We start from the raw sequence: 20454 nt of genomic DNA on the forward strand, positions 1-20454 counted from the left end.
GCTGACTCTAGCACAAATAATGCTGACTCAGCAGTAGCGTCTCCTTTCGTTTCTGCATTGTGACAGAAACCCTAAACCAGTTGCATGCAGTTATATATATATATTAAGATCTGATGGCTACTGGACCTAACCCTATGTCTATGAGCACCGACAGCGACAGTAGCAGTGAGGATGAAGGCAGCAATGGCAGAAACAGTGACAGTGACAGTGACCCTAACATTAACAGTGACAGTGCTAGTGCTAGTGAGCCTGATAGTGAGCCAGAGGATGTTCGAGAGACAACATTAACACAGAGATGTCACAGACTAAAATTTAAGTGTATTGGTAGCAAGAAGGAGCAAAGATACCAAGATGCTCTTCGATCAGCTCAGGATGTGCGACGGCTTGGACATACAATCCCTGTCTCATTATTCAAGGAACCTCTAAACCCTAGAGATGCACAAGCAATAGCCTTCAAATGTCAGTTGGATGGAAAATGGAAAACGATAGGATATGTCGTTAGTGAATTGTTAGATGAAGTCCACACTGTAATGGATAATGGCAGAATAATATCTGTGGAGTTTGCCTGGATATCTTATGTTACTGACTGGAGATCAGGACCAGCATACTTCGCTGGTATATGGGTCGAGAAGAGGGGTGAGTGGTCAAACCTAGCTAAACGAAAAGCAAGTACAAGATAACTGGTTATTGAACTTTATGTTATGTGTATTTATTTATTATGCGTTCATGAATCTTTTTAATCCCTTGTTGTGTTGTATAATTTGATTTTCATATAAATTATTGCTTAATTGAACACAATAAGAAGTATATAATGTTGGAGTGAAGTTTATTGAGCGTATGAGTGTTCAAATAGGTGATGTTGAGTGCTTTCCAGTGGTGGTGGCATTGGAATGGGTAAATTATGGAAGGTCATCCTAGTTGAACGAGCACCAGATTCAGGGAGTGTTGCTCTTCCATACATAAGGTGAGCTGGTTGTTCTTTTCTTCGAACACGTTTCTTCCTCTTCTTTGAAGGTTTCTCATCAAAGTGCGGTCTGCTTCCTTCATAAAAGCGGTCATGTGATGAAGAAAAGTAATAAAACCCCAGAGTTGGGTCTGACCTCTTGTCAAACTCGATGCACACCTTCCTCCAGGTGTACCTCGCTTGCCGTAAGGTAAAGTGCTTTCCTGTCAAATCCCTCATGATTGAGAACATGCACTCAACATCATCAGTAGTGCTTGAGCGGGGATTCTCCATTGGCCTTCCAGTTTGGGCGTACTCTCGTCTTTTCCATTCAACACTTTCGATTCCTGTGGTGAGGGCATACACAATCTCCCTGGTGAATCCTAGGACAGTTACTTTCCTGTGTGGAAAAATTACCACTAGATCATTTTTGCTTCAATTCACATCAACAGTAAACTTTAGGTTACCTTGTAACTTCCATCAAACTGAAGTCGTACTGGGCTGTATGCCAAGGCATCAGCTCATCTAAAATGAGATTCAGGAGGTCATAGTTGTACTTTGACCTCTGGAGAGATGACAGACCTCGCTCGTCACAAGAGCGCCTCCAATTCCTGATGACTCTAACGTACTTCTCTTCATACTCATATTTATTTTTTCTCATGAACAGTTCAACACCCTCAGAGAAAAGATTTTCTGCATCTTGGACTGACTGTTTTCTCTGGCCTGTCAATGCTGGGTACGTTAGTCCAGACTCGTCATCATATAATGCCTCATGAAATCTTTCAACCCTGATTGGTTGTGGGCCTCCTTTCCTTGTGCACTGGCACACTCTCTATATAGAAGTATATTAAATAAAAACACACCCAAGCTAGTGAATGTACTGTAAAAAAACATATATACCTTCATAATGTGTGCAAAATCTTCTCTCTCGTGGAATTCTTTGCCGGTAATGGGATGAATTTCAGGAACATACATGTGAGTAGAGAATGGCACACCCTTTTCAACCCAATGGCACACTTGATACTTGTACTCCATCTGAGAAAGAATGGCTCTTAGCTTGTCACCTTTGTCTTCTGCCCTCTGATCTACACATAATTATTATACGTACTTTCACGTAATTTTGGTTGGTCATTATTATCATACCTGAATTATATATAACATCATACCTGACCATGGGCATGGAGTATATCCTGATGGTACTGTACGCAGTCTGAGCCTCCCTATCCAATCATCTGTATCGATGCCAGCATTTTTCCATCCCCAGATTTCAGACAGGACTCTCATAGGAACAGCTGGGTTTCCTTTCACAGCTTGAATACTACCATCTGGCATTTCTGAATGGAAATCATGCATGCGTACAATAATATTATACTGATGTACAGTACATATACAACTTTACAAACCTGTAGGAGTCAACATGTTCATCATAGCGGTTACAGACATTTTGTCAAACTTCTTTTTTGCTTGTGATTTGATTTCAAGCACTGAAAGGGGACGAGTATATCCTTTTACCCTCATAGTGTTATACTCTCCATTAGAAAGGAAACCTAATAAAGAAAATGCACATGAACACACATACATGTAGAAGGTTCACAACAAGCACCTACCACTGACATCCATGTTTCTGTCTTTCATTGCTATCACAATTTTGTTGAGAATTGACCTCATTTGTGCAACACTTATCCCAACGTAAGAAATACATTGAATCGGCAGGGCATAAGGCTTCTTTGACCGTGACTCCGTGCTTAGCAAAATGACGAGAATATGTGTAGCTGCTGTCCTCTTGTGCTTGTACAACCCTGTCAAGAATTACAATACTTAAATCTTATGTACTTAATACACTTACCTTTGACAAACTCCAACAATTTCTTGTGTACAAGTGTTAACTTCTTTGCGACATTAAGAGCGATGATATCGGCGTCAGCATCCTCTAGCACATCTTTTAGTGTTGCCAAGTCAGTGCGTAACACTCGACCACCAGCAGACAGCTTTTGTAGATCATCTACATTCCATGCAAGGTTTAAGAGAGTTTTCTCATGTGAGACGCCACTTCGAACTTTGGCTGAATATGCATCATTGCACTTCTTTAAAGCTGCAAGGAAACTATCCATCATACTTACTACGTATTTGGAATGTACATGTACCTTCAACAACGAAGTTAACATCTCCTTCGAGTTTGCCATACTCTTCATGGACAACGGTAACTAGAGCTGGACGTCTATCAACTATGGACTGGTTTGTGCAAAGCATATCAATTGCAGAACGACGTGTACGATACATGTGGTAGAGTTCCTGGACAGCTTCAGTAGCATAATCTGCATCTCCGTTCCATTCAAGCCGTACAGACTCCTCCAAACCACTCACGATATCACAACCGTCAGCCTTGATCCACCATTTAGCCTCAGGATGCACCTCTACAGCATGGTCTAGTGTAGCCATCTGAAAAAAAAAGTTGAGTATAAAGAAACTTCAGAAAATTAAATTTACCTGAATGTTCCAAGAATTAGAGAACTGGGTATTCACAATGTGCCTTCTCATTGTGCGCTCACCTAGGGCAGGTACATTCACTCGAGCCTATGAGATCAATCATACAGATTTACACACATGATATTATACATGTACCTGTATGGGATCCAAAAAAACTACGTTTTCTTGTCCAGTTTGAGTTGTTGAGACCTGACTCCACATTGGACCACATAGCATTTTTGAGAACTTAGTCCCAAATAGAGAGTACATGCTAACAAGCCACTTCTCGTAACCTTCTGAACACACAGCCTGCATGTGTATAGGTTTAAATTGAACAATAATAAGTCTATACGCACACCTATTTAATACTTACATGAGTTGCATTTGTAGAAGTAAAAAAAGTCGTCATGTACTGAAGTAACCCAAAAGGCATCCTTGATACTGGAAAGCGTGACTCGTTAGAGTTAGGTCGGAGTGTACCTAATCCTTTGGCAAGATGATACAATACGTTCACTTTGCCGTTAGAGTCCAAGTGCTTCATTGCAAGCAGTGTCAACTCAAGAAAGTTACCATCCACGGCAACTTTATAGAAGCTGGTAGCGAGTTCACAAAACAGCTCACTGATTAATTTCAGCTGGTCTGCAGGTGGAAGGTTTAGAACCTGCCGTTTGAAGTTCTGAAACTTGTCAACCATTACGAGATTAACCTGGCATTCTCCAGTATCAACCTACATGGATAAAATAATAGTACACACAGCCTGTACATGATATACTTCAGTACGTACATAAGAGACACTCAGAGCTTGTGGCTCTGAAGATACTCTTGCAGGGAGTGTCATGAGGGGTGTTGTACTAGGGTGTTTAGAACGTGTAGCCGTGAGTGCTATTTCTGCTTCCCTCGGTGCTGTGTAGTGTTTGCTGAGAACCTTCCTCACTCGAGAGCTACACGCCAAACCTAGTCATATACATTTTAGTCATTATTTTAAAGTATTTTAACACACACATCCATGCAACGGTATTTATTTCACTCACTGCTTCGCAATGGTTCTTGGCTTCTTTGGTGTACAAACAGAGCAGCTAACTTCCAGAAATTCTCAGACATTGCAGGCCAACTATTGCTAGGTGTTGATAATAGAATAAACTTTACAATTGCTATATCTTCCTTTAATTTCCATTTCGATGCAGTAGTCGGAGAGGGTGTACACGAGGCACCGGATTGTTGAGCAACTGAGCTTGTGCTGTTTTTCACTGTGAGGGGAAGTCTTCGACTGCGGGGTCGCTTCTCCTGCTGCTTGGGTGTTATTCCAGTAGGAGTGGACAACTGTCGACATCGCTTTCTTTCACCACTAGCTCTAGCTCTGTCGACATGTTCAGCCATGGCTAGCTGGTTAGTGCTGCTCGGAATTCGACTCTGGGGTCGCTTCTCATGCTGCTTGGCCTTGGCCGCCCTGGGTACGGGTGTACATATTACATAAACACTGGCAGTAGGAGTGGACAACTGTCGACATTGCTTTGTTTCATCAATAGCTCTAGCTCTGTGTTCAACCATGACCAGCTGGTTAGATCTAGTGTTGCTCCTGAGGGGAATTCGACTCTGGGGTCGCTTCTCATGCTGCTTGGCCTTGGCTGTTACTGTACATATTACATCAACACTGGCAGTAGGAGTTGAAAACTGTTGAAATAGCTTTCTCTTGGCTCTGTGTTCAACCATGACTAGCTGGTTAGATCTAGTGTTGCTCCTGAGGGGAATTCGACTCTGGGGTCGCTTCTCATGCTGCTTGGCCTTGGCTGCCTTCCGTGTTACATCAACACTGGCAGTAGGAGTTGAAAACTGTTGAAATAGCTTTCTCTTGGCACTGTCACGTTCAGCCATAGCTGGCTAGCTAGCTAGGATCAGGATTATGGTTTACTTTACTGCTGAGTCAGCATTATTTGTGCTAAGTCAGCATAAAAAATGCAATTTGGCCTGGAATGTCATTAAAAGGTCATAATTAGTGAAAGTTCAAGTGATGTCCGACCTCCTCTGGCACCAAACAAAGATCACCTAGCCACACCCACAGTGGGCTTTATTTAGAGATTTTGAAAATGAAAAGAAATTATCATGGAAGATTTATCCACTCCTGGTCACAGCTATCGTAATAGGTAATGCTTCATGTTATATCTCTACCATACCATACTAAACCTTTCCTCCTGTTAACACAACAGTTGTCTTGTTTCGAGTTTAAACAGAGAGTAAGCTTAGGGCAGTGGTAGCTACTATGCATTACCAGTTTCATGAGCTCAATAAATGGCTGGATGCAGCTAGTGCTCATATTTAATTTGATTAGAGCCATATTGTTCATCTGTTCACTGTTTTGTCCACACCCAATGCCCCAGGTCTCCTACGACACAGGGTATGAGCTCTCAGAGCATGTCCATAGTCCACACTCCAGAGCGGCACCCCTTAGAGGTCACAAACCTTCTACACTCGGCCAGTGTCTGCATCACAGAGTTCCCAGATGTCGTGAACCCGCAACCCTGGGAGACGGAGTTTGGAGAGTTGTCTCAAGGACTGGGTCAGGACTATTTGTCCCCACGGAAACTGATAAAGATAACTGGAGAAAGAGACCTGAAGGGTGTGACCTACATGGACCTGACAGTGAACAGTAGTGAAAATAGTCTGGGAAACTTTGGTGAGTGGGGTTGTTGGTCTCCGTGTGAAAGCAACTTACATGTATCTATCATTACATGTACATGTATAAGGACATTTTAGGCTGTAATATTAAATAGCTCAGTCACATGTATATACCGTACTGGCGCGATTAAGCGAATGCGCCTATATATCCACAGCAAGGCACTCTGCGCTTAACAAAGAAATTATAATTAGTTGTGTAGGAACAGTGTAAGGAGTGCGCTTAACCCGGAGTATTAAACCATTCGTGGCGCGCTAGATCATCAATGGTTCACAGGTTAAGAGAAAGTTAAGAGACATAACCTACCAAGAAGATATGGGTATGTAGTCCTGTTCTTTGATGCGTTAGTATACTACATCACGTGCGCGTGCATACATGTACATGTATGTGTTTGCTTTAAACTGACAAAACATAATTATAGTACATGTAGGTGTATCTAAAATCGTTCTGAGGAGGATACAATTTTATAAAAGGAAAATTATATAATTCTTTATACTTGATGTACATCAGTGTCATCACTCCGCCTCCCAGGTTGCCACGTTCCTAACTTGTCCCAGCTGCGACTCAGTGGCAGTGTGGTCCCGTGTGTTCGTGACTTGGGCACTAGTCTGGGCCACCTCACCGTACTCTGGATGCCTCGCTGCAAACTGAGGGACCTTGACGGACTCCCGGCTCTGGCCAGTCTCAAAGAGCTCTACCTGGCCTTCAACGAGATCAGTGATGTGTGTCTCGTCTCAATGCTCTCCTCGCTTGAGGTGCTCGATGTTGAGAGGTGAGTTGGCACTCCTGGAGTCCTGGAAGTACCTATTATACATGCATTCATTGTACATATAGTGTACACATACATGTATATACAAGCCACAGATCAAACAGTACATGTATGTAGGACAGTCTTCCCCTTATGATTATTAAGTCACCTTTGCAAAACAGATACAGGAATCAATGTTACTACACATTTCTTCCTGCAGCAATGAGCTTGGTGACCTGGACCAGTTGGGTTACCTCTCCCTCTGCCCCGCCCTTTCTGTGCTCACTCTGGAGGGGAACCCCCTCTGCTCACTCCTCGCTCAACAGCAGGTACAGTAGCACTCATGCTGTAAGTGTGTTTGTACATGTTCCTTGTAGTACGTGGCATCAATGGTGTCGTGTTAAATGTTTAGAAAACAACCCGTATTTTAAAAGAGACGAGGGCATACAACGAAAATACAAGCGCTTCTCTTAGACAAATACAAGTACCAGCTACACCCTAAGACATGTACAAGTACAAATCTGTTTAGCAATTTCGTGCCGTCCACTTCGCCTTGAACACTAGTTTCTGTGCATATTCCCTCTTCTTCTCTCTCTTTATACTCCCTTGGTGAATAATTGCCATATACATGACGATGTATAAGCAGGCAGCAGTCTAGCTACCCTCTATAATACAGCCAGTGAAATCGGTGAATATTGTGCCCCCTTAAAGCAGGTCTCCCTCTAATGCAGGCATGTTTAATAAACCCCAAAGTCTCCATAGCATGTGTTTCAAACCTGTGCGTGTAGTTATGCAGTCATGTGTGTTGTTGGGTGCATTCATGCTTTTGTTGGGCATGCAGACATTCACATGTGATTAATTATCTCTTCACTCACAGAAAGGCACAGAGAAGGGATATCGTTCAGCCATCTTTGAGTCCATGCCTAACTTGAAATCCCTGGATGACAAGAAGCCAGTCTCAACGTCTGAAGATGGTCTGTCTTCCCATAGCTCTCTGTTTGTACTGAGTGAGGCTGGTATGGAGCGGGACTGGCAGCTGGTGAACGAGGGGATCAAGGGCGGGGCCGGGGTTGGGGAGCTCGATGAGCTGACAGAGGACGTGGATAGGGAGAGGACAGCTAGACCGACTACTGCTCCTCTCACACGTAGGTTTATTATTTAATGTGGATGTCAAGAATTGTTCACTTGCACAGTGGATATGCATGCAGTGAGCCAAGTTGTTTCTAAAATAACACTGGGTATAGGTCGCCGTTAGGCCAAGCAATGTTAATTGTTAGTTCTCATCAGAAAAATTGGAACGGGGGTAGGCTTTATAATTTAATGTTCATGTTGTACTAACATCACTTAGCTTTGCAACGGATTTGCTGCAGCACTAGCTCATATACAATAGTGTTAATGCACAATGCAGGTCGAGCTACAGGTAAGCTATATGTAGCTGATCAGGAGCCCTACACTGCACTGTCTAGCAATACATGGACGTTGCAGCACTAGTCAGTCACGTGACAAGGAATAAAATTTGAAGGGACGGTTTGAAGATCGTACGGAAGATGATGAGAAATATTTAGAACAATCGGCCTGGGAACGAAATAAGTGTACATGTATAGTGGGTTATTTCGTATGGTGGAATCGTATTTTCATCTTGTAGAATCATCCAAAAATTGAAATTAATCAATCTACTGCAATCGATTCTACGTCACTATGCTGAGCTGTACAAATATTTTAAGAAAATTTCCATCAACAAAATTACCTGCTATACGGTGTACATGCATGTATATCATTGTGGGGTCTACATTACCTCTTGGGTATTCCCAGTTAACAAGAAGCATATATAATTCTCTACTTCATTTTTCCCGGTTTGTCCGAGGTAGTGCACACCTGTATCCAGATTAGCTTGGCAAATTATGCTAGCATAATTTTTGGAATATAGGGATCGAGACTTCTAGCAACAAGCATAATTTGACCCTCAGAGTCTGGTAGACCTAATTTCAGTATTGTAGCTATAGATAGACATCTATTATAATAGATCTGTACTGTAAGCACTAGCCACTAAGCATGGAGGAGTATTTTCTCTTTCGGCACAGAGGATTATTTTTATAATACTACTCTTCGGTCCCGGGCCGATTTTTTTTTAAGTTGAAAAATACTAGCTAGAGACAACGAGGCTGGGAACAAGGCTACCAATACAACTACAAATAAATTGTCTTTTCGTTGATGTCTTTAATGGAATAATGGGTACACCAAACTGAGGCTGACTTTTTGAGAATAGTCAAAAAGAATAATAGGTAAAAAAAAGTATAATTTGCCAAGGCCTAATCCAGATATTGATCGATGTACATTGTACATGTATAGGTACGTACGTAGTCATTCAATTTGTTATTATTTCCAGGAGGTAGACAGTCGACCACGCCCTCTCCCCCGGCCCTCCCCTCACAGGACGACAGTAGCGAGCTGACACACGGTGAGACACTGACTATAGTTGTAGACTTATAGTATAGCAATAAGTTATGGGCAATAAAATTCGTGTTTGAGTACCAGAACATTATTATAATAATTATGGCTTAAACCCATCAATATGCCCATAGACAACGCCTCTGATATTGTAAGTACACATGTATGGTTTCTTTAATATGTTGTTCCGTAAGGTGATTTACACATGTACATTAATGTGGACATGACACATACCAACATGCTTACATGCACACTAGCTGCCATGTGCAATTTTCTAAGCAACCTTGAGCGCAATATTGCACATGTACAGTACATACATGACTGAGTATCTTGTGCATTCCATTCCATGGGGTGCAGGCTTGGTGCAAGTGATCTGTGGTAACCCCGTGAGAGCCCTGAGACAACGCAAAAAACAGACCCTCTCCAGTCAATCTACAGTCACTGACACATTCTCACCCTCCCACGAGCAGCAGCTGTTGGCACGAGTCCACGGATGGAGACTAGAGTGAGTGGGCGTATACGTTACCTACATGTGCATCGCCATGGTCTCCATGGATACTGGTAGCACAAGTATAGACTGGTGTATATTGTATGCGCGTGCACTGTGGTGGATCTTCCAATAAACATATTACACCTGTTCCATGTGTAATCTGTGACTCCCTACTTGAAGGACATGATATTATTTGCAAGCTACAACCTCAGAAGAAATTTTTTGCGGTTTTAATACGGTAGATCCAGCTCTCTGAAGCACGGTCACCTCGATATATCGGTCGTTTCATTTGGCATGGATTGCTAGCTTGATCGATCTTTACTGCACAAACCTCGCCCTGAAATGCAGCTTTCTGGATACTGGGTCAGTTCTGGTTGCCCCAAAACTAGGTTTTTGTACATTTATATAACGGCCAGATATGAACAAGATAAAATAGAGAACATACATGTGTTTTGTCATTATCCTCGAGACAGAACTGCATAATTAGTCATTAGATTCGAGGTAGGTCGCTTTTTAGCCACGGTTATTTTCTGAAATGCAGCCACTTTGCTATTCCGGCCAAACTGCACTGTCCCCAAGGGTGACCGGATTAACGAGCTAGAGTCTACTGTATTCGCGCTTCAATGCCGGGAATCACACCCACCAAGAGCTTTGCATGTGGTGCGTGGGAGTTTCTCCAAGTTAAAATTTTCTCGTTAACTGCTCTGCCCTCAAATCGAAAACACAAAATTTTGCAACCTCACAAGCATTTCCTGCTATACAGTATAGATTATACATAATTATATAGTGCCTTATGTGTATCCTACATGTAAGTGTAACCATAATTATATAGTGCCCTATGTGTATCCTACATGTAAGTGTAACCATAATTATACAACCAACGTAATGTATGTTCCTAACCTTAATTATGTACAATGTAATATAACTTCACCTGTACACACACACACACAGTGCCATCAGCGAAGACAACACAGGAAACATTATACAACCAGCTCAGCAACCCGATCACTCTACCATTTCCCCTAGACTACCCACCCCTCCCAAAGCCACACCCACCTCCCATTCACTACCACCGCGCCCCCAAACAGTAGCTGATTTCAGACAGCGCAGATATCGAAAAAGTTCTACTGAGCGAACATTCTCTCAAGAGCCAAGAGCCAGCAAAGGACTCAATCACAAAACCGCTGGTGACAATGTGGACACTATCTCTTAGCCTATAATTATACACACGTGTTGTTTCTATATTTGTAATGTACGTGTATTTGTGTATTTGTTTGTGATGGTTGTATTATACATGTATAAATTGACAAATTTATGGTATGATTTTCACAAAAAGCTCTGTAATATAAATGTATGTACATGTAGTATGTATGTACATGTAGTACAATTAATCATGTGCTCGCACTGCTCGGTGAATACTAGTTACCACGATAATATCTATATATAGTCTATTGCTAAGCAACAATCTATAAGCCATAAGTACGTGTACATCCGTGGCATGGCACCACACTGTCTGATGAAGCCAGTTTCTGTCTATAGTGTAAACATGGACTGAATCAGCTAGCTATATATAGCTCTTGCAAGCTATAGTGTACGTATGCACAGAGCCAAAATAATACCACTGAAATGGCTATGAATAATTCTACTGAACAGGCATGCAATCATGACGGAGCATTTTTGAAACATAATTATAGTTATTCAGACTGCAACAGGGTGGGGGGGGGGGGGGGGGGGGACACTTCTTATATTCAATCAACTTCATGAATGTTTTTATATAGGTCTTCAATATTCACACAAGTATTTAAAATTTAATTTTAAAAGTATATGGGATATCACAATATGTCACAATTGTCAGTAGCAATATCAGGGCCTGGGGTGAGCAAAAAAATAAAGCACGCACTGCATGGCTAAAGACATAATGAAGTCATGATTCCATAAAAAAACAAGAAGTGGATTGTGATGTCTAACATCTTGACATTTGGCGACACATTACAACCACAAACTAACACGAACTAAGCGCACTTTCTTGTGTCTCACACACTCAACACAGAACACAGTGACCTAGCTCCCTCAAGACTACAGCTTGCTATTGGGAGCAGTCAGACAATCAGCTAGGTGCATAGCCAGTGCAGTCATGGCACAGGTTGGATTCCAAGACCCAGCAGTTGGCCACAGAGCACCACCAGTAAGGTACACATTGTCCATACCACGCACGGTATAGTCAAGACTCACAGGAGAGCTAGCATCATTACTTATCCACATGGTAGAGGCTGGGTGCACTAAAGACTTGTGCTGGATTTGATCTTTTGGAGGACGACCTTCTTGCCATTTCCTAAAGTCAGAGTTCCAATATTCGATTTGGTTAGGACTCAAATGTTCTAAGACCTGAAAAGTTGTTCGATCCATGGTATCCCAGAGTTCTTTGTCAGTGTCATTGGCCGTGAAGTGGAGAAATTGTTGGCCGGTTGTTTCATCAAGATAAAACTGATTATTTGGGTTATTGTGGTCGACCTGACCAAGAGTTGCACAAACAAAGACAATGTGATTGTGGCAAGTTTCAATCATTTCGTCCTTCGGTGTTTTGAGCAAATGACGCATTTTGTCCAAATTTGGTTTCTCGTTACCGGCAATGGACACGGCGTTAAGCTGTATATGAAACTGATGTCTAGATTTCTCACTTACACCAGCAATATAAAAAGCAGCCAATTCAAGATGTTCGGGAAGAGGGTCAAGAGCAAACGCAGCATAATTTCCTTCACACGGCACACGAGCAAAGATATACGTAGCAAAGTGACCAGTGAAACGTGTTCCAATACCGTGAACAGCAGGAGACAGAGAATTGAGAGTGAGAATTGTCGAAGGTAGGGTACTCATTGCTAGGATGAGTTTAGCTTGACCGAGGGGAAGTGTTCCTTTGCTAGTGACTAGTCCAGATGCTTTATCTTGATCCATTATGATTTTAGACACTTCGCATTCTGTTAACAGCTTCACATTATCGAATTTCTTTATTTTTGCTCTGAGGGAATCTACCACAGAAAATTTTTGGTGGCTGCCATACCTGCAGGAAAGAAAGTTGTTATAGACACTTGTGGCGAACACAATAGTACAAGTACCAAGAATATTATTACAATGCACAGTTCTTTAATAGTGTAGTTCCTGGGAAGAATACCGTATAGCGCGAAATTTTCGAGGGGCTTAATTTTCGTGGATTTCGTGGGTTAGCAATCCTACACGAAAATTAAGTCCACGAAAATCGTTCTTTACCTGCTATAACGTGCAAGATTTAAAGGCGTGGCTTCCGGAAAGCAGTCATTCCGCGAACATTGTGCAACGAAAATACTTTTAGAGGCCAATCCACGAAATATAAGTGCCTCGAAAATTTCGCGCTATACGGTATATACTTCCACAGTGCATGGTAATTACAGAGTAGTGAGCGGGGAAATACACATTGTTTACTAAGCAAATTACCTGATAAGCCCGATAAAAATAGTACAAATGCAAAAATAGCAGTAATAAAACTCACTCTGAGTTCCTCTCAACAAGTGCAAGTGGAGCATTCTCAACTCTTGTTATTGCCGTAAATTTATGCAAAGGCTGCAGTTGCAAAAAAAGGACCTCTTGAAGTCGGTTGAACTGATCTCCTTTAATTTTATCCACATTTTTAACACTCAAGAGCTCTTTGGCACGAGGAAAATAATCATCTAGCAGCTTGATCACTGTTCCGGGCCATCCAGTCATTTCTTCTCTGGTGGGCTTTGGACACCAAGCTTTCCAAAAACTAGATCGTCCACCCACATAGCAATTCACTCCTCGTACTTCTTTGATAATACCATTTTCATCCGCTGTCTTAAACTTCCAAGATTGTTCCTCCGTCTTTTTTTCTTTTTCCCCTAAGTCAGCTGGACTGAGGCTCTCAATATCAGAACAATAGGAACCTTTCTCGATTATCAGCATTTTAGCGGTACAGTTATTCTTCAGTAGTTGCTCCACAAAACCGAGGGCACAAAATGAAGACCCAATAACAATATAGTCAAAATCCTCAGAAATGCAGTCGTTAAAACCAGACACGGTAGGTTTAATACTAACAGAGGTACTACTAGTCGCCATAGCGTATTCAGCTAGACACTTTCTAAGTAAACTTTCTAAATAGCTGCTTGATGTGGTTTTAAAGCACAAATAATCATTACTTGTGGTCAAGTTTAGGCCAGGCTCTTATATACCAGCTCAGACTAATGTTATTCATTGTTTCTGGTGTGAGAGTTTCTAATAAACACATGATACGGGTATAAATGCTGCGTGTATACAAGAGATATTCATACATTCAAAAAAGTTGTTATTCATACATTCAAAAGTACACATGTTTAAATTGTACTGGGAAATACCAGGGACCTTGTGACTAAAGGGGCTTTACCAGGGGACTACATTCCTGCAGTAGGGAATTATATGCTTCCTGGTAACTGGGAATACCCAGAGTTAGGTTTATACCCTATCCCATATATACCAGGGTAAACCCAGGGCATATAGGGAGTGATTAGTTTCTGGGGAATATACTACATGTATGTGCAGTTTAGGGAGTTACTGGTTGTTGGCAACAAAGACCCAAGATACCAGGGTAAAGTCAGTTACCTTGGGAAAGGCTACAAACCTACCATGTTGCCTTAGGGAATTATGGTTATTTAAGGGCACATACATGTACTTGAATTAATATGCAAGTAGAATAACGCTATAAGTAAACATTGTAAGGTACCTAAATAAACGCACTCAAATCAAAATATACAAACGGGTAGTACACAACACATGCAACCCCGTTAGTGTACATATATGTATTGCATGCATGTACTAGTCTGAGAGTACTAACAGTCCTGTAGTTTTTATTGGTGCCATAATATCAAGTCAACTAAGCCCCATACGATTGCTTGCTACAATTCTTTCAATAATAGTATTGTAAATAACAGAGACTTCCAGAAATACAGTAAGTAGCTAAAACACAAGTTTCAACTGTCACCCTACCATTGTTCTCTTCCTTCCTCTCATTCTCACCTCGTCTAGCTTGGCAATGACTGCTCGCGAGTTGTCCATTTTCTCACTGTAACTCTCCAGTAGTGCTTTGAACAGCAACTCTGTGTTCGGGTGGGTGCTTAGAAACGCTCTTTCCAGGACGTACAAATCCACTCCTTTATCTTCAGTGAGAGTAGACACGGAACTGAGACCAAAATCGATTAGTGTGAGTTCTTTCTGGGCTGGGTCATATATCATATTGGATGTTGTCAAATCTCCATGAATGAGATCAAAATTATGCATCATTGCTATAATGCTCCCTACTATTGACACTGCTTCGTACAGTGCAGAACTGTCTTTGTCCATATCCAGTTGGCGTATGTAATCCCTGAGAGTCATACCATCTACGATGCACTCCATAAAGATGAGACGCTTGTTGAAATCAACGTGGTACACAGCAGGTGCCCTTACACCCCCTCTCCGACATCGAGCAATTGAACGAACCTCTTGACTCATTCGCTTCTGAGTTAGTTTCTTGTCCAGGGCTGGTACACGATATGATTTAACAAATCGTTCTTTAACGATGGTGGGCTTTCCAAAAAATGTGGTTCGATAAATTTTACCTTCTGCACCTTGCTTTACGAGCTCCCATTCCGGATGAAGTCGCTCTGAACCTACAGCCATCTAATGGTGCCCAGGGAATGAAAGACATGGAATTAGCTACCAAGAATACAAAACATTAATTAGGTACCTGCTCAATGTGATATGTCACTGTAGTCTCGGGTCCACGCCGCGCCTTTCGGAATCGTAATGTCATGAGACATCTTTACCAAACCAAACTTCCTGATCTCTTTCGTTTACGGTAAAGATCGCATTCATGTGATGCATAGTTTTGACACAAATAACTGCATGCAACACTTTTGGTCTATAACTTTTGGTCTCCTCAGATTAATATTCACCCTCACCCAAAAGTGGAACAAGGTATTGTTGTGGAGAAAGACAATAATGAAACGCCTAGCTACCTTAGCCAAGCTGTCAGTGAGGAAACCTCACACATCCCAACTGACACAAGCAGGAAACTATGAATGTTTCAGCCAGTATCAAAAGTATGCAGGGATGCAGCTGATCAAAAAGCTCAAAATAAAGTCGGGAAGCACTGTTCTTGACCTGGGATGTGGTACAGGCTCACTTGCAAAGGTACTGTCAACACAAGTTGGGGCTAATGGAAGAGTGATCGCTGTTGACCCAGATGAGGAGCGATTGGAGATTGCAGTGCAAAAATACTCATCTGCAAATATCGAATTTATTAAAGCCAATGACAAAAGTTTTCCACTTGGAAATTACGATGTTGTGTTCTGCAATGATAGCATACAGTGGATCAGAGATAAGGAAGGACTGTACAGACGTGTGTATCAAAATCTTTTACCTGGTGGCTGCTTTGCAATCTCAACTCCTGACACTAGCTTCCCGATTCCACACATAGGGAAAAAGTTGTTTGACAATCTGCTTAGCCCAGGTTTTCTTCCCCGAATGAACAAGCAAGTCATGACCTACCTCAGTGCCAATGACTACAAGCACATGGCAGATAATACCGGGTTCCAGATTACCTCCATGACATCGGAGAACATTGCACTGTATTGGACAGACCTTGACCACTATATCGATGCAATGTACGGCTGGTTTGGAGGAGAATTTGACCCGTCTCAGCTTCATGAAAATGCTCTTAACCAGCTAAGAAAGGAAAGTGGTTATGCCCCAATCAGTTTACCTGAGCCTATAAAGAAACTGGAGTTTGTTCTAAGTAAATTTCTAGATCTAGTCTAATATCACCCTTACAAAACATAGAATACCAAGAGTAGCTAGATAAGAGCTCTTAGAACTCTTGCCTATAGATATACATGTGTGTATGATTTACATGCATGTAGTCTTTACAATGATCATGTATATATAGTTATAATTATTATTGTCTGCATATATATATAGTAAAATTTGCATTTTACGTTTATACTAAGGGTTGCTAGGATAAAGCTGTTGTGTATAAACTACAAGTATTATAAGTCAATAATTATACATCCATAATAATTGCAGTTGACATAGGTTTCATTGCAGAATTTAATGTGTGTACATGTTTACTTATCGGCATGGTAATTAAATGAGTACGCATGCAATGCCATGCTCTGAGAATAACTAGTTTGTACTGGTTGCATTGGGTATTACCAGGAATACATGAAGATGCACTTCTGGTATTACCCAACAAAAACATGAAAATTACCTGATACATGTACATGTATACGAGGGTGCATTCTACGCTACAAGTACATGTATAATAGCTTTGATAATTATGGAGGCACAACTTTATTACGGTAATAAAGTTGTGCCTCCATAATTATCAAAGGTAAATGGTACATGCATGACATGTACTTGTAGCGTAGAATGCACCCCCGTACACATGCATGTACATTCATCAGGTAAATTTCGTGGGATAAAAGACTCTTAATTTTTGTTTGATTTCATTGCATGCGTTCCAGTAAACCACACCTACGTTTTGTGGGGGAAAATTTTGTAGGTGTCAGCTTGCCAACGAAAATATGAATATTTACCCCCCCCCCCCCGCTCAGTAATACTGAGGGAATTATAAGGCGAGGAGGAATCTCGATTCAAGATGTGATGCATGCTTACCTAAGCATTGTAGATCCACAATTATAATTGCGTCGATTACTGCTACTGAGTATAGAAGCCATATAGATATCAAAGATGCCCGTATATTTTTCGTTATAAAATTTTATGCAGAGCATGAGGTGCATACCAAGTATATGTATTACAACTATCAGCTGAGAGCTAATACTAAGATAGACCACATGCCAGCCAGTCTCCAAGGAACCTCTAACTGTGTACAAAATCTTCAAATGTATCTATAATAATTGATTTTGGTACCCTCACGTCAGACACCATGGTAAGAATAACTTAATAATTGGAGACAATTCAAATCCATCATAAATTCAAGAAAACGAAAGCAGTACATAGGCTAATCAAAACTTCATCTTATGAGGGTACTGTCCATGCTTGAGCGAGAATCGTCCAGAGAGGTACTGTCTCATACTGGGCACATTCTTGATCAGAGTGAGTAACTGGGTATCAACGCTCTTCTGATCTTCCTTACGCTCATCACTGACTAGGTAGGACTGAAGGGAGGGAGAACAGTAATCATATCAATCTGTCAACTAGAAAGGCAGAATAATACTAGAGATACTCAGGTGAATTAAGGACTGGGTCCTTTAATTATTGCTGATTCAGCTAAAACGAAGCTCCGCCCACGCTTTTTACCAGCAATTGTGCATAAAAATGGATCTCAAACTGCTTAAATCTTTAGCTCTAATTCCGGAGTCCTAAACGCTCCTTGAAGCACTTACTTTTTAGTGTAGTAGTTAGTTCTAAGGCTAGTACACACAGTAATATTCGGAAGGAGCCGTCTGCACTACGTAGAGTAAGTTATTAGCTTTTACATGTAAAAAATTAAGCTAGAAAACTATGTTTTATAGCTTTAGTTGAAGGAACAGCTCCTTCCGAATATTACTGTGTGTACTAGCCTTAGAACTAGCTACTACACTAAAAAGTAAGTGCTTCAAGGAGCGTTTAGGACTCCGGAATTAGAGCTAAAGATTTAAGCAGTTTGAGATCCATTTTTATGCACAATTGCTGGTAAAAAGCGTGGGCGGAGCTTCGTTTTAGCTGAATCAGCAATAATTGAAGGACCCAGTCCTTAATTCACTTGAGTATTTAATTTTCTTACATGTCCATTTAACACAATAGGAGAAAAACAGCCTAAAACCACAAAAAAACTGGCCCTTAGGAAGAACATAAATGCATTGCTAAGAAAATACATGGCAAATGAAGCTTTGTATTTGGGGCACAATAGGGACAGAATATCTCACATACCCCCAACCTGGCTATGTCATAACTCACTTTTTTTGAGTCTGCAAAGAGGTCTCCTCCTTTGTCCTTCTGGCTTGAGGATCTTGTGAAATAGGTGTCACTAACCCCCTCAGGGATGTTGAGAGTACTGATGTCCAGTCGAGTGCTCGTAGCAATGACGTATGACTGACACACACGCCTTAGGGGGAAACCATTCACACAGAACGGACCTATGGGAAGCAGTGACAAAACGATCCATAAACAAATTAACGAATAGCTGAAGGTGCTGTCATTCCATACACTTCTAGACCTACACAAAATCTCCGAAGCCTCTATAAACACAAGTTACATAATATCTACCATAATGAATCTGAATCTCCCATTGGTACTCTAGCAGACGGCTGTGTTAACACTTAGTGCACTTACCAGTCACTAGGAGAAGGCCAGACGCGAGCTGTTTCAAGAACACCACCCTCTTGCCCATGTGTCGCCCTGCTAGGATGATGAGCACTGTTCCGGGAGTGATGGACGAGCGGACCTTGCCAGGTTTGGGGTGCTTACGAGAGCTGATCCTACGCTTGACATCCTCTGTCGGGTAGTAACGAGGCTGTGGGAGAAATAAGGGAGTCAAAATACTGTTACGTACACTAGCAGATATGCGAAAGAGGGTGTAATTTTATAGACCATAAATAGCATAATTGATGTGTGAACATGTAAGTGTAATTTTATAACGAAATAACACAATTGATGTGTGTGCATAATGACCACACATACTGACTACGGAATTTGACGAATGACACAGTACTGTAAAAACAAGTTTGTTTGCACTTCATTCTTACTGGTACTGAAACGTACCCATATATATTTCGAGGATATAAACATTCGCAGAATGACCGTTAGAAAGGTTTTTGCAGATAATTTTCGTGGAATACCAGCCTTTCTGCAGCATGCATGCATGCATGCAATATTAACTTCGTGGGTCGCGGTAGATGCTTGATCAGCGAAAACTACGAACATTTTATACCCTCGAAATATACCCGCTATACAATACTTTGGTACAAATACAGTAAAACTTAGCTCGCTCAGACTGAATGCAATTTTGGAATACCTAAAGAAAGCACGAACCGTTACCGCAATTAATTTGTTCTGATGCTTATACATTTGTGATATCAAAGGCGGGCAGTCGCCTTTTATGTTTTGGCCTAAAATAATAATGATACGCATGCATTAGCCTCGTCCCCATGCCGATTTTTATGAACCGGAAAGATAAAAATCCTGAATATGGGCCAAGCAACAGATTGGACTGAACGCTTTATAGAAGTGTAATTACGTCTGGGGAGCTGTAATAACACCAACTAGCCACGGTATTAATGAACATACCGATTTCTTTAACAGGACATCTCTTGTCTTGCCGTTATCTTCCCCCTTGATGGGCTTAACCCTGTAGAGAGGCTCAGCTGGGTTATCAGCCTTGGCTGCCACCTTCTTACGCTTGTAGAGGAATCTCTTTCGATACATAGCAGACCTACTGTACCGGGAGATGCCTCCCAGAAGCACCTGGTTTCTTGGGCTATGAGGTTTACCAGCCATCTTTTACTTCTATAGAAATTAAAATACCATAATGTGTTACCACTGCATAAGACCAGAGTGAAATTTATAGACAGTAGGAGCAGATTAATGAGGATAAAATTTACTTACCTTACCACGTTGGATGGCACAACTTGTAGAGAGGACGACCTCATTGAGCATGCGCACAAAGTAGTACCCACAATCACACA

General features: G+C 41.4%; 6 protein-coding genes across 6 annotated transcripts; 2 read left to right on the plus strand and 4 right to left on the minus strand.

Moving 5' to 3' along the window:
* Positions 1 to 731: 731 nt before the first annotated feature.
* LOC135340063 (uncharacterized) lies at positions 732 to 5418 on the minus strand. The gene is made up of 13 exons (XM_064536353.1): positions 4441 to 5418; positions 4194 to 4363; positions 3783 to 4136; positions 3566 to 3718; positions 3431 to 3517; positions 3088 to 3382; positions 2790 to 3035; positions 2551 to 2742; positions 2347 to 2490; positions 2110 to 2277; positions 1844 to 2028; positions 1411 to 1775; positions 732 to 1343 (listed from the first exon to the last, which is right to left on the minus strand). The coding sequence occupies exons 1-13, from the start codon at positions 5279 to 5281 to the stop codon at positions 827 to 829; spliced, it is 3717 nt and encodes a 1238-aa protein (XP_064392423.1). The 5' UTR covers positions 5282 to 5418; the 3' UTR covers positions 732 to 826.
* LOC135340064 (leucine-rich repeat-containing protein 56-like) lies at positions 5415 to 11086 on the plus strand. Its single transcript, XM_064536354.1, has 8 exons — positions 5415 to 5550; positions 5785 to 6080; positions 6612 to 6852; positions 7049 to 7157; positions 7706 to 7973; positions 9215 to 9286; positions 9634 to 9781; positions 10718 to 11086. The coding sequence occupies exons 1-8, from the start codon at positions 5510 to 5512 to the stop codon at positions 10977 to 10979; spliced, it is 1437 nt and encodes a 478-aa protein (XP_064392424.1). The 5' UTR covers positions 5415 to 5509; the 3' UTR covers positions 10980 to 11086.
* A 437-nt stretch (positions 11087 to 11523) lies between these two features.
* Positions 11524 to 14553, minus strand: LOC135340067 (uncharacterized). The gene is made up of 2 exons (XM_064536358.1): positions 13290 to 14553; positions 11524 to 12824 (listed from the first exon to the last, which is right to left on the minus strand). Exons 1-2 carry the CDS (start codon positions 13871 to 13873, stop codon positions 11843 to 11845), a joined length of 1566 nt encoding a protein of 521 aa, XP_064392428.1. The 5' UTR covers positions 13874 to 14553; the 3' UTR covers positions 11524 to 11842.
* Positions 14554 to 14691: 138 nt separating this feature from the next.
* On the minus strand, positions 14692 to 15646 carry LOC135340074 (EKC/KEOPS complex subunit Tp53rkb-like). The gene is made up of 2 exons (XM_064536371.1): positions 15516 to 15646; positions 14692 to 15448 (listed from the first exon to the last, which is right to left on the minus strand). The coding sequence occupies exons 1-2, from the start codon at positions 15579 to 15581 to the stop codon at positions 14768 to 14770; spliced, it is 747 nt and encodes a 248-aa protein (XP_064392441.1). The 5' UTR covers positions 15582 to 15646; the 3' UTR covers positions 14692 to 14767.
* A 123-nt stretch (positions 15647 to 15769) lies between these two features.
* Positions 15770 to 16588, plus strand: LOC135340199 (demethylmenaquinone methyltransferase-like). Its single transcript, XM_064536520.1, has one exon. The coding sequence runs from the start codon at positions 15770 to 15772 to the stop codon at positions 16586 to 16588; it is 819 nt and encodes a 272-aa protein (XP_064392590.1).
* Positions 16589 to 17712: 1124 nt separating this feature from the next.
* LOC135340075 (large ribosomal subunit protein eL6-like) lies at positions 17713 to 20426 on the minus strand. Its single transcript, XM_064536372.1, has 5 exons — positions 20380 to 20426; positions 20057 to 20275; positions 19103 to 19283; positions 18728 to 18906; positions 17713 to 17946 (listed from the first exon to the last, which is right to left on the minus strand). Exons 2-5 carry the CDS (start codon positions 20264 to 20266, stop codon positions 17794 to 17796), a joined length of 723 nt encoding a protein of 240 aa, XP_064392442.1. The 5' UTR covers positions 20267 to 20275; positions 20380 to 20426; the 3' UTR covers positions 17713 to 17793.
* Positions 20427 to 20454: the final 28 nt, after the last annotated feature.

The sequence above is a fragment of the Halichondria panicea genome, chromosome 8, assembly GCF_963675165.1.
Source record: "Halichondria panicea chromosome 8, odHalPani1.1, whole genome shotgun sequence".
Taxonomy (NCBI): Eukaryota; Metazoa; Porifera; class Demospongiae; order Suberitida; family Halichondriidae; genus Halichondria; species Halichondria panicea.

Excerpts from the sequence above, each read along its gene's own strand:
- LOC135340063 (XM_064536353.1), bottom strand. The coding sequence starts at position 5,281 with ATGGCTGAACGTGACAGTGCCAAGAGAAAGCTATTTCAACAGTTTTCA. Across the intron at positions 4,137-4,193 it reads AAGCTCTGAGTGTCTCTTAT|GTTGATACTGGAGAATGCCA; the intron begins GTACGTACTGAA and ends TTATCCATGTAG. Across the intron at positions 3,518-3,565 it reads TTTTTTTGGATCCCATACAG|GCTCGAGTGAATGTACCTGC; the intron begins GTACATGTATAA and ends TTGATCTCATAG.
- LOC135340064 (XM_064536354.1), top strand. The coding sequence starts at position 5,510 with ATGGAAGATTTATCCACTCCTGGTCACAGCTATCGTAATAG. Across the intron at positions 9,287-9,633 it reads CAGTAGCGAGCTGACACACG|GCTTGGTGCAAGTGATCTGT; the intron begins GTGAGACACTGA and ends CATGGGGTGCAG. Across the intron at positions 9,782-10,717 it reads GTCCACGGATGGAGACTAGA|TGCCATCAGCGAAGACAACA; the intron begins GTGAGTGGGCGT and ends ACACACACACAG.
- LOC135340067 (XM_064536358.1), bottom strand. The coding sequence starts at position 13,873 with ATGGCGACTAGTAGTACCTCTGTTAGTATTAAACCTACCGTGTCTGGT. Across the intron at positions 12,825-13,289 it reads CTTGTTGAGAGGAACTCAGA|GTATGGCAGCCACCAAAAAT; the intron begins GTGAGTTTTATT and ends TCTTTCCTGCAG.
- LOC135340074 (XM_064536371.1), bottom strand. The coding sequence starts at position 15,581 with ATGACATTACGATTCCGAAAGGCGCGGCGTGGACCCGAGACTACAGTG. Across the intron at positions 15,449-15,515 it reads TGACATATCACATTGAGCAG|ATGGCTGTAGGTTCAGAGCG; the intron begins GTACCTAATTAA and ends GGGCACCATTAG.
- LOC135340199 (XM_064536520.1), top strand. The coding sequence starts at position 15,770 with ATGAAACGCCTAGCTACCTTAGCCAAGCTGTCAGTGAGGAAACCTCAC.
- LOC135340075 (XM_064536372.1), bottom strand. The coding sequence starts at position 20,266 with ATGGCTGGTAAACCTCATAGCCCAAGAAACCAGGTGCTTCTGGGAGGC. Across the intron at positions 19,284-20,056 it reads ATGTCCTGTTAAAGAAATCG|CCTCGTTACTACCCGACAGA; the intron begins GTATGTTCATTA and ends TTTCTCCCACAG. Across the intron at positions 18,907-19,102 it reads TGGCCTTCTCCTAGTGACTG|GTCCGTTCTGTGTGAATGGT; the intron begins GTAAGTGCACTA and ends TGCTTCCCATAG.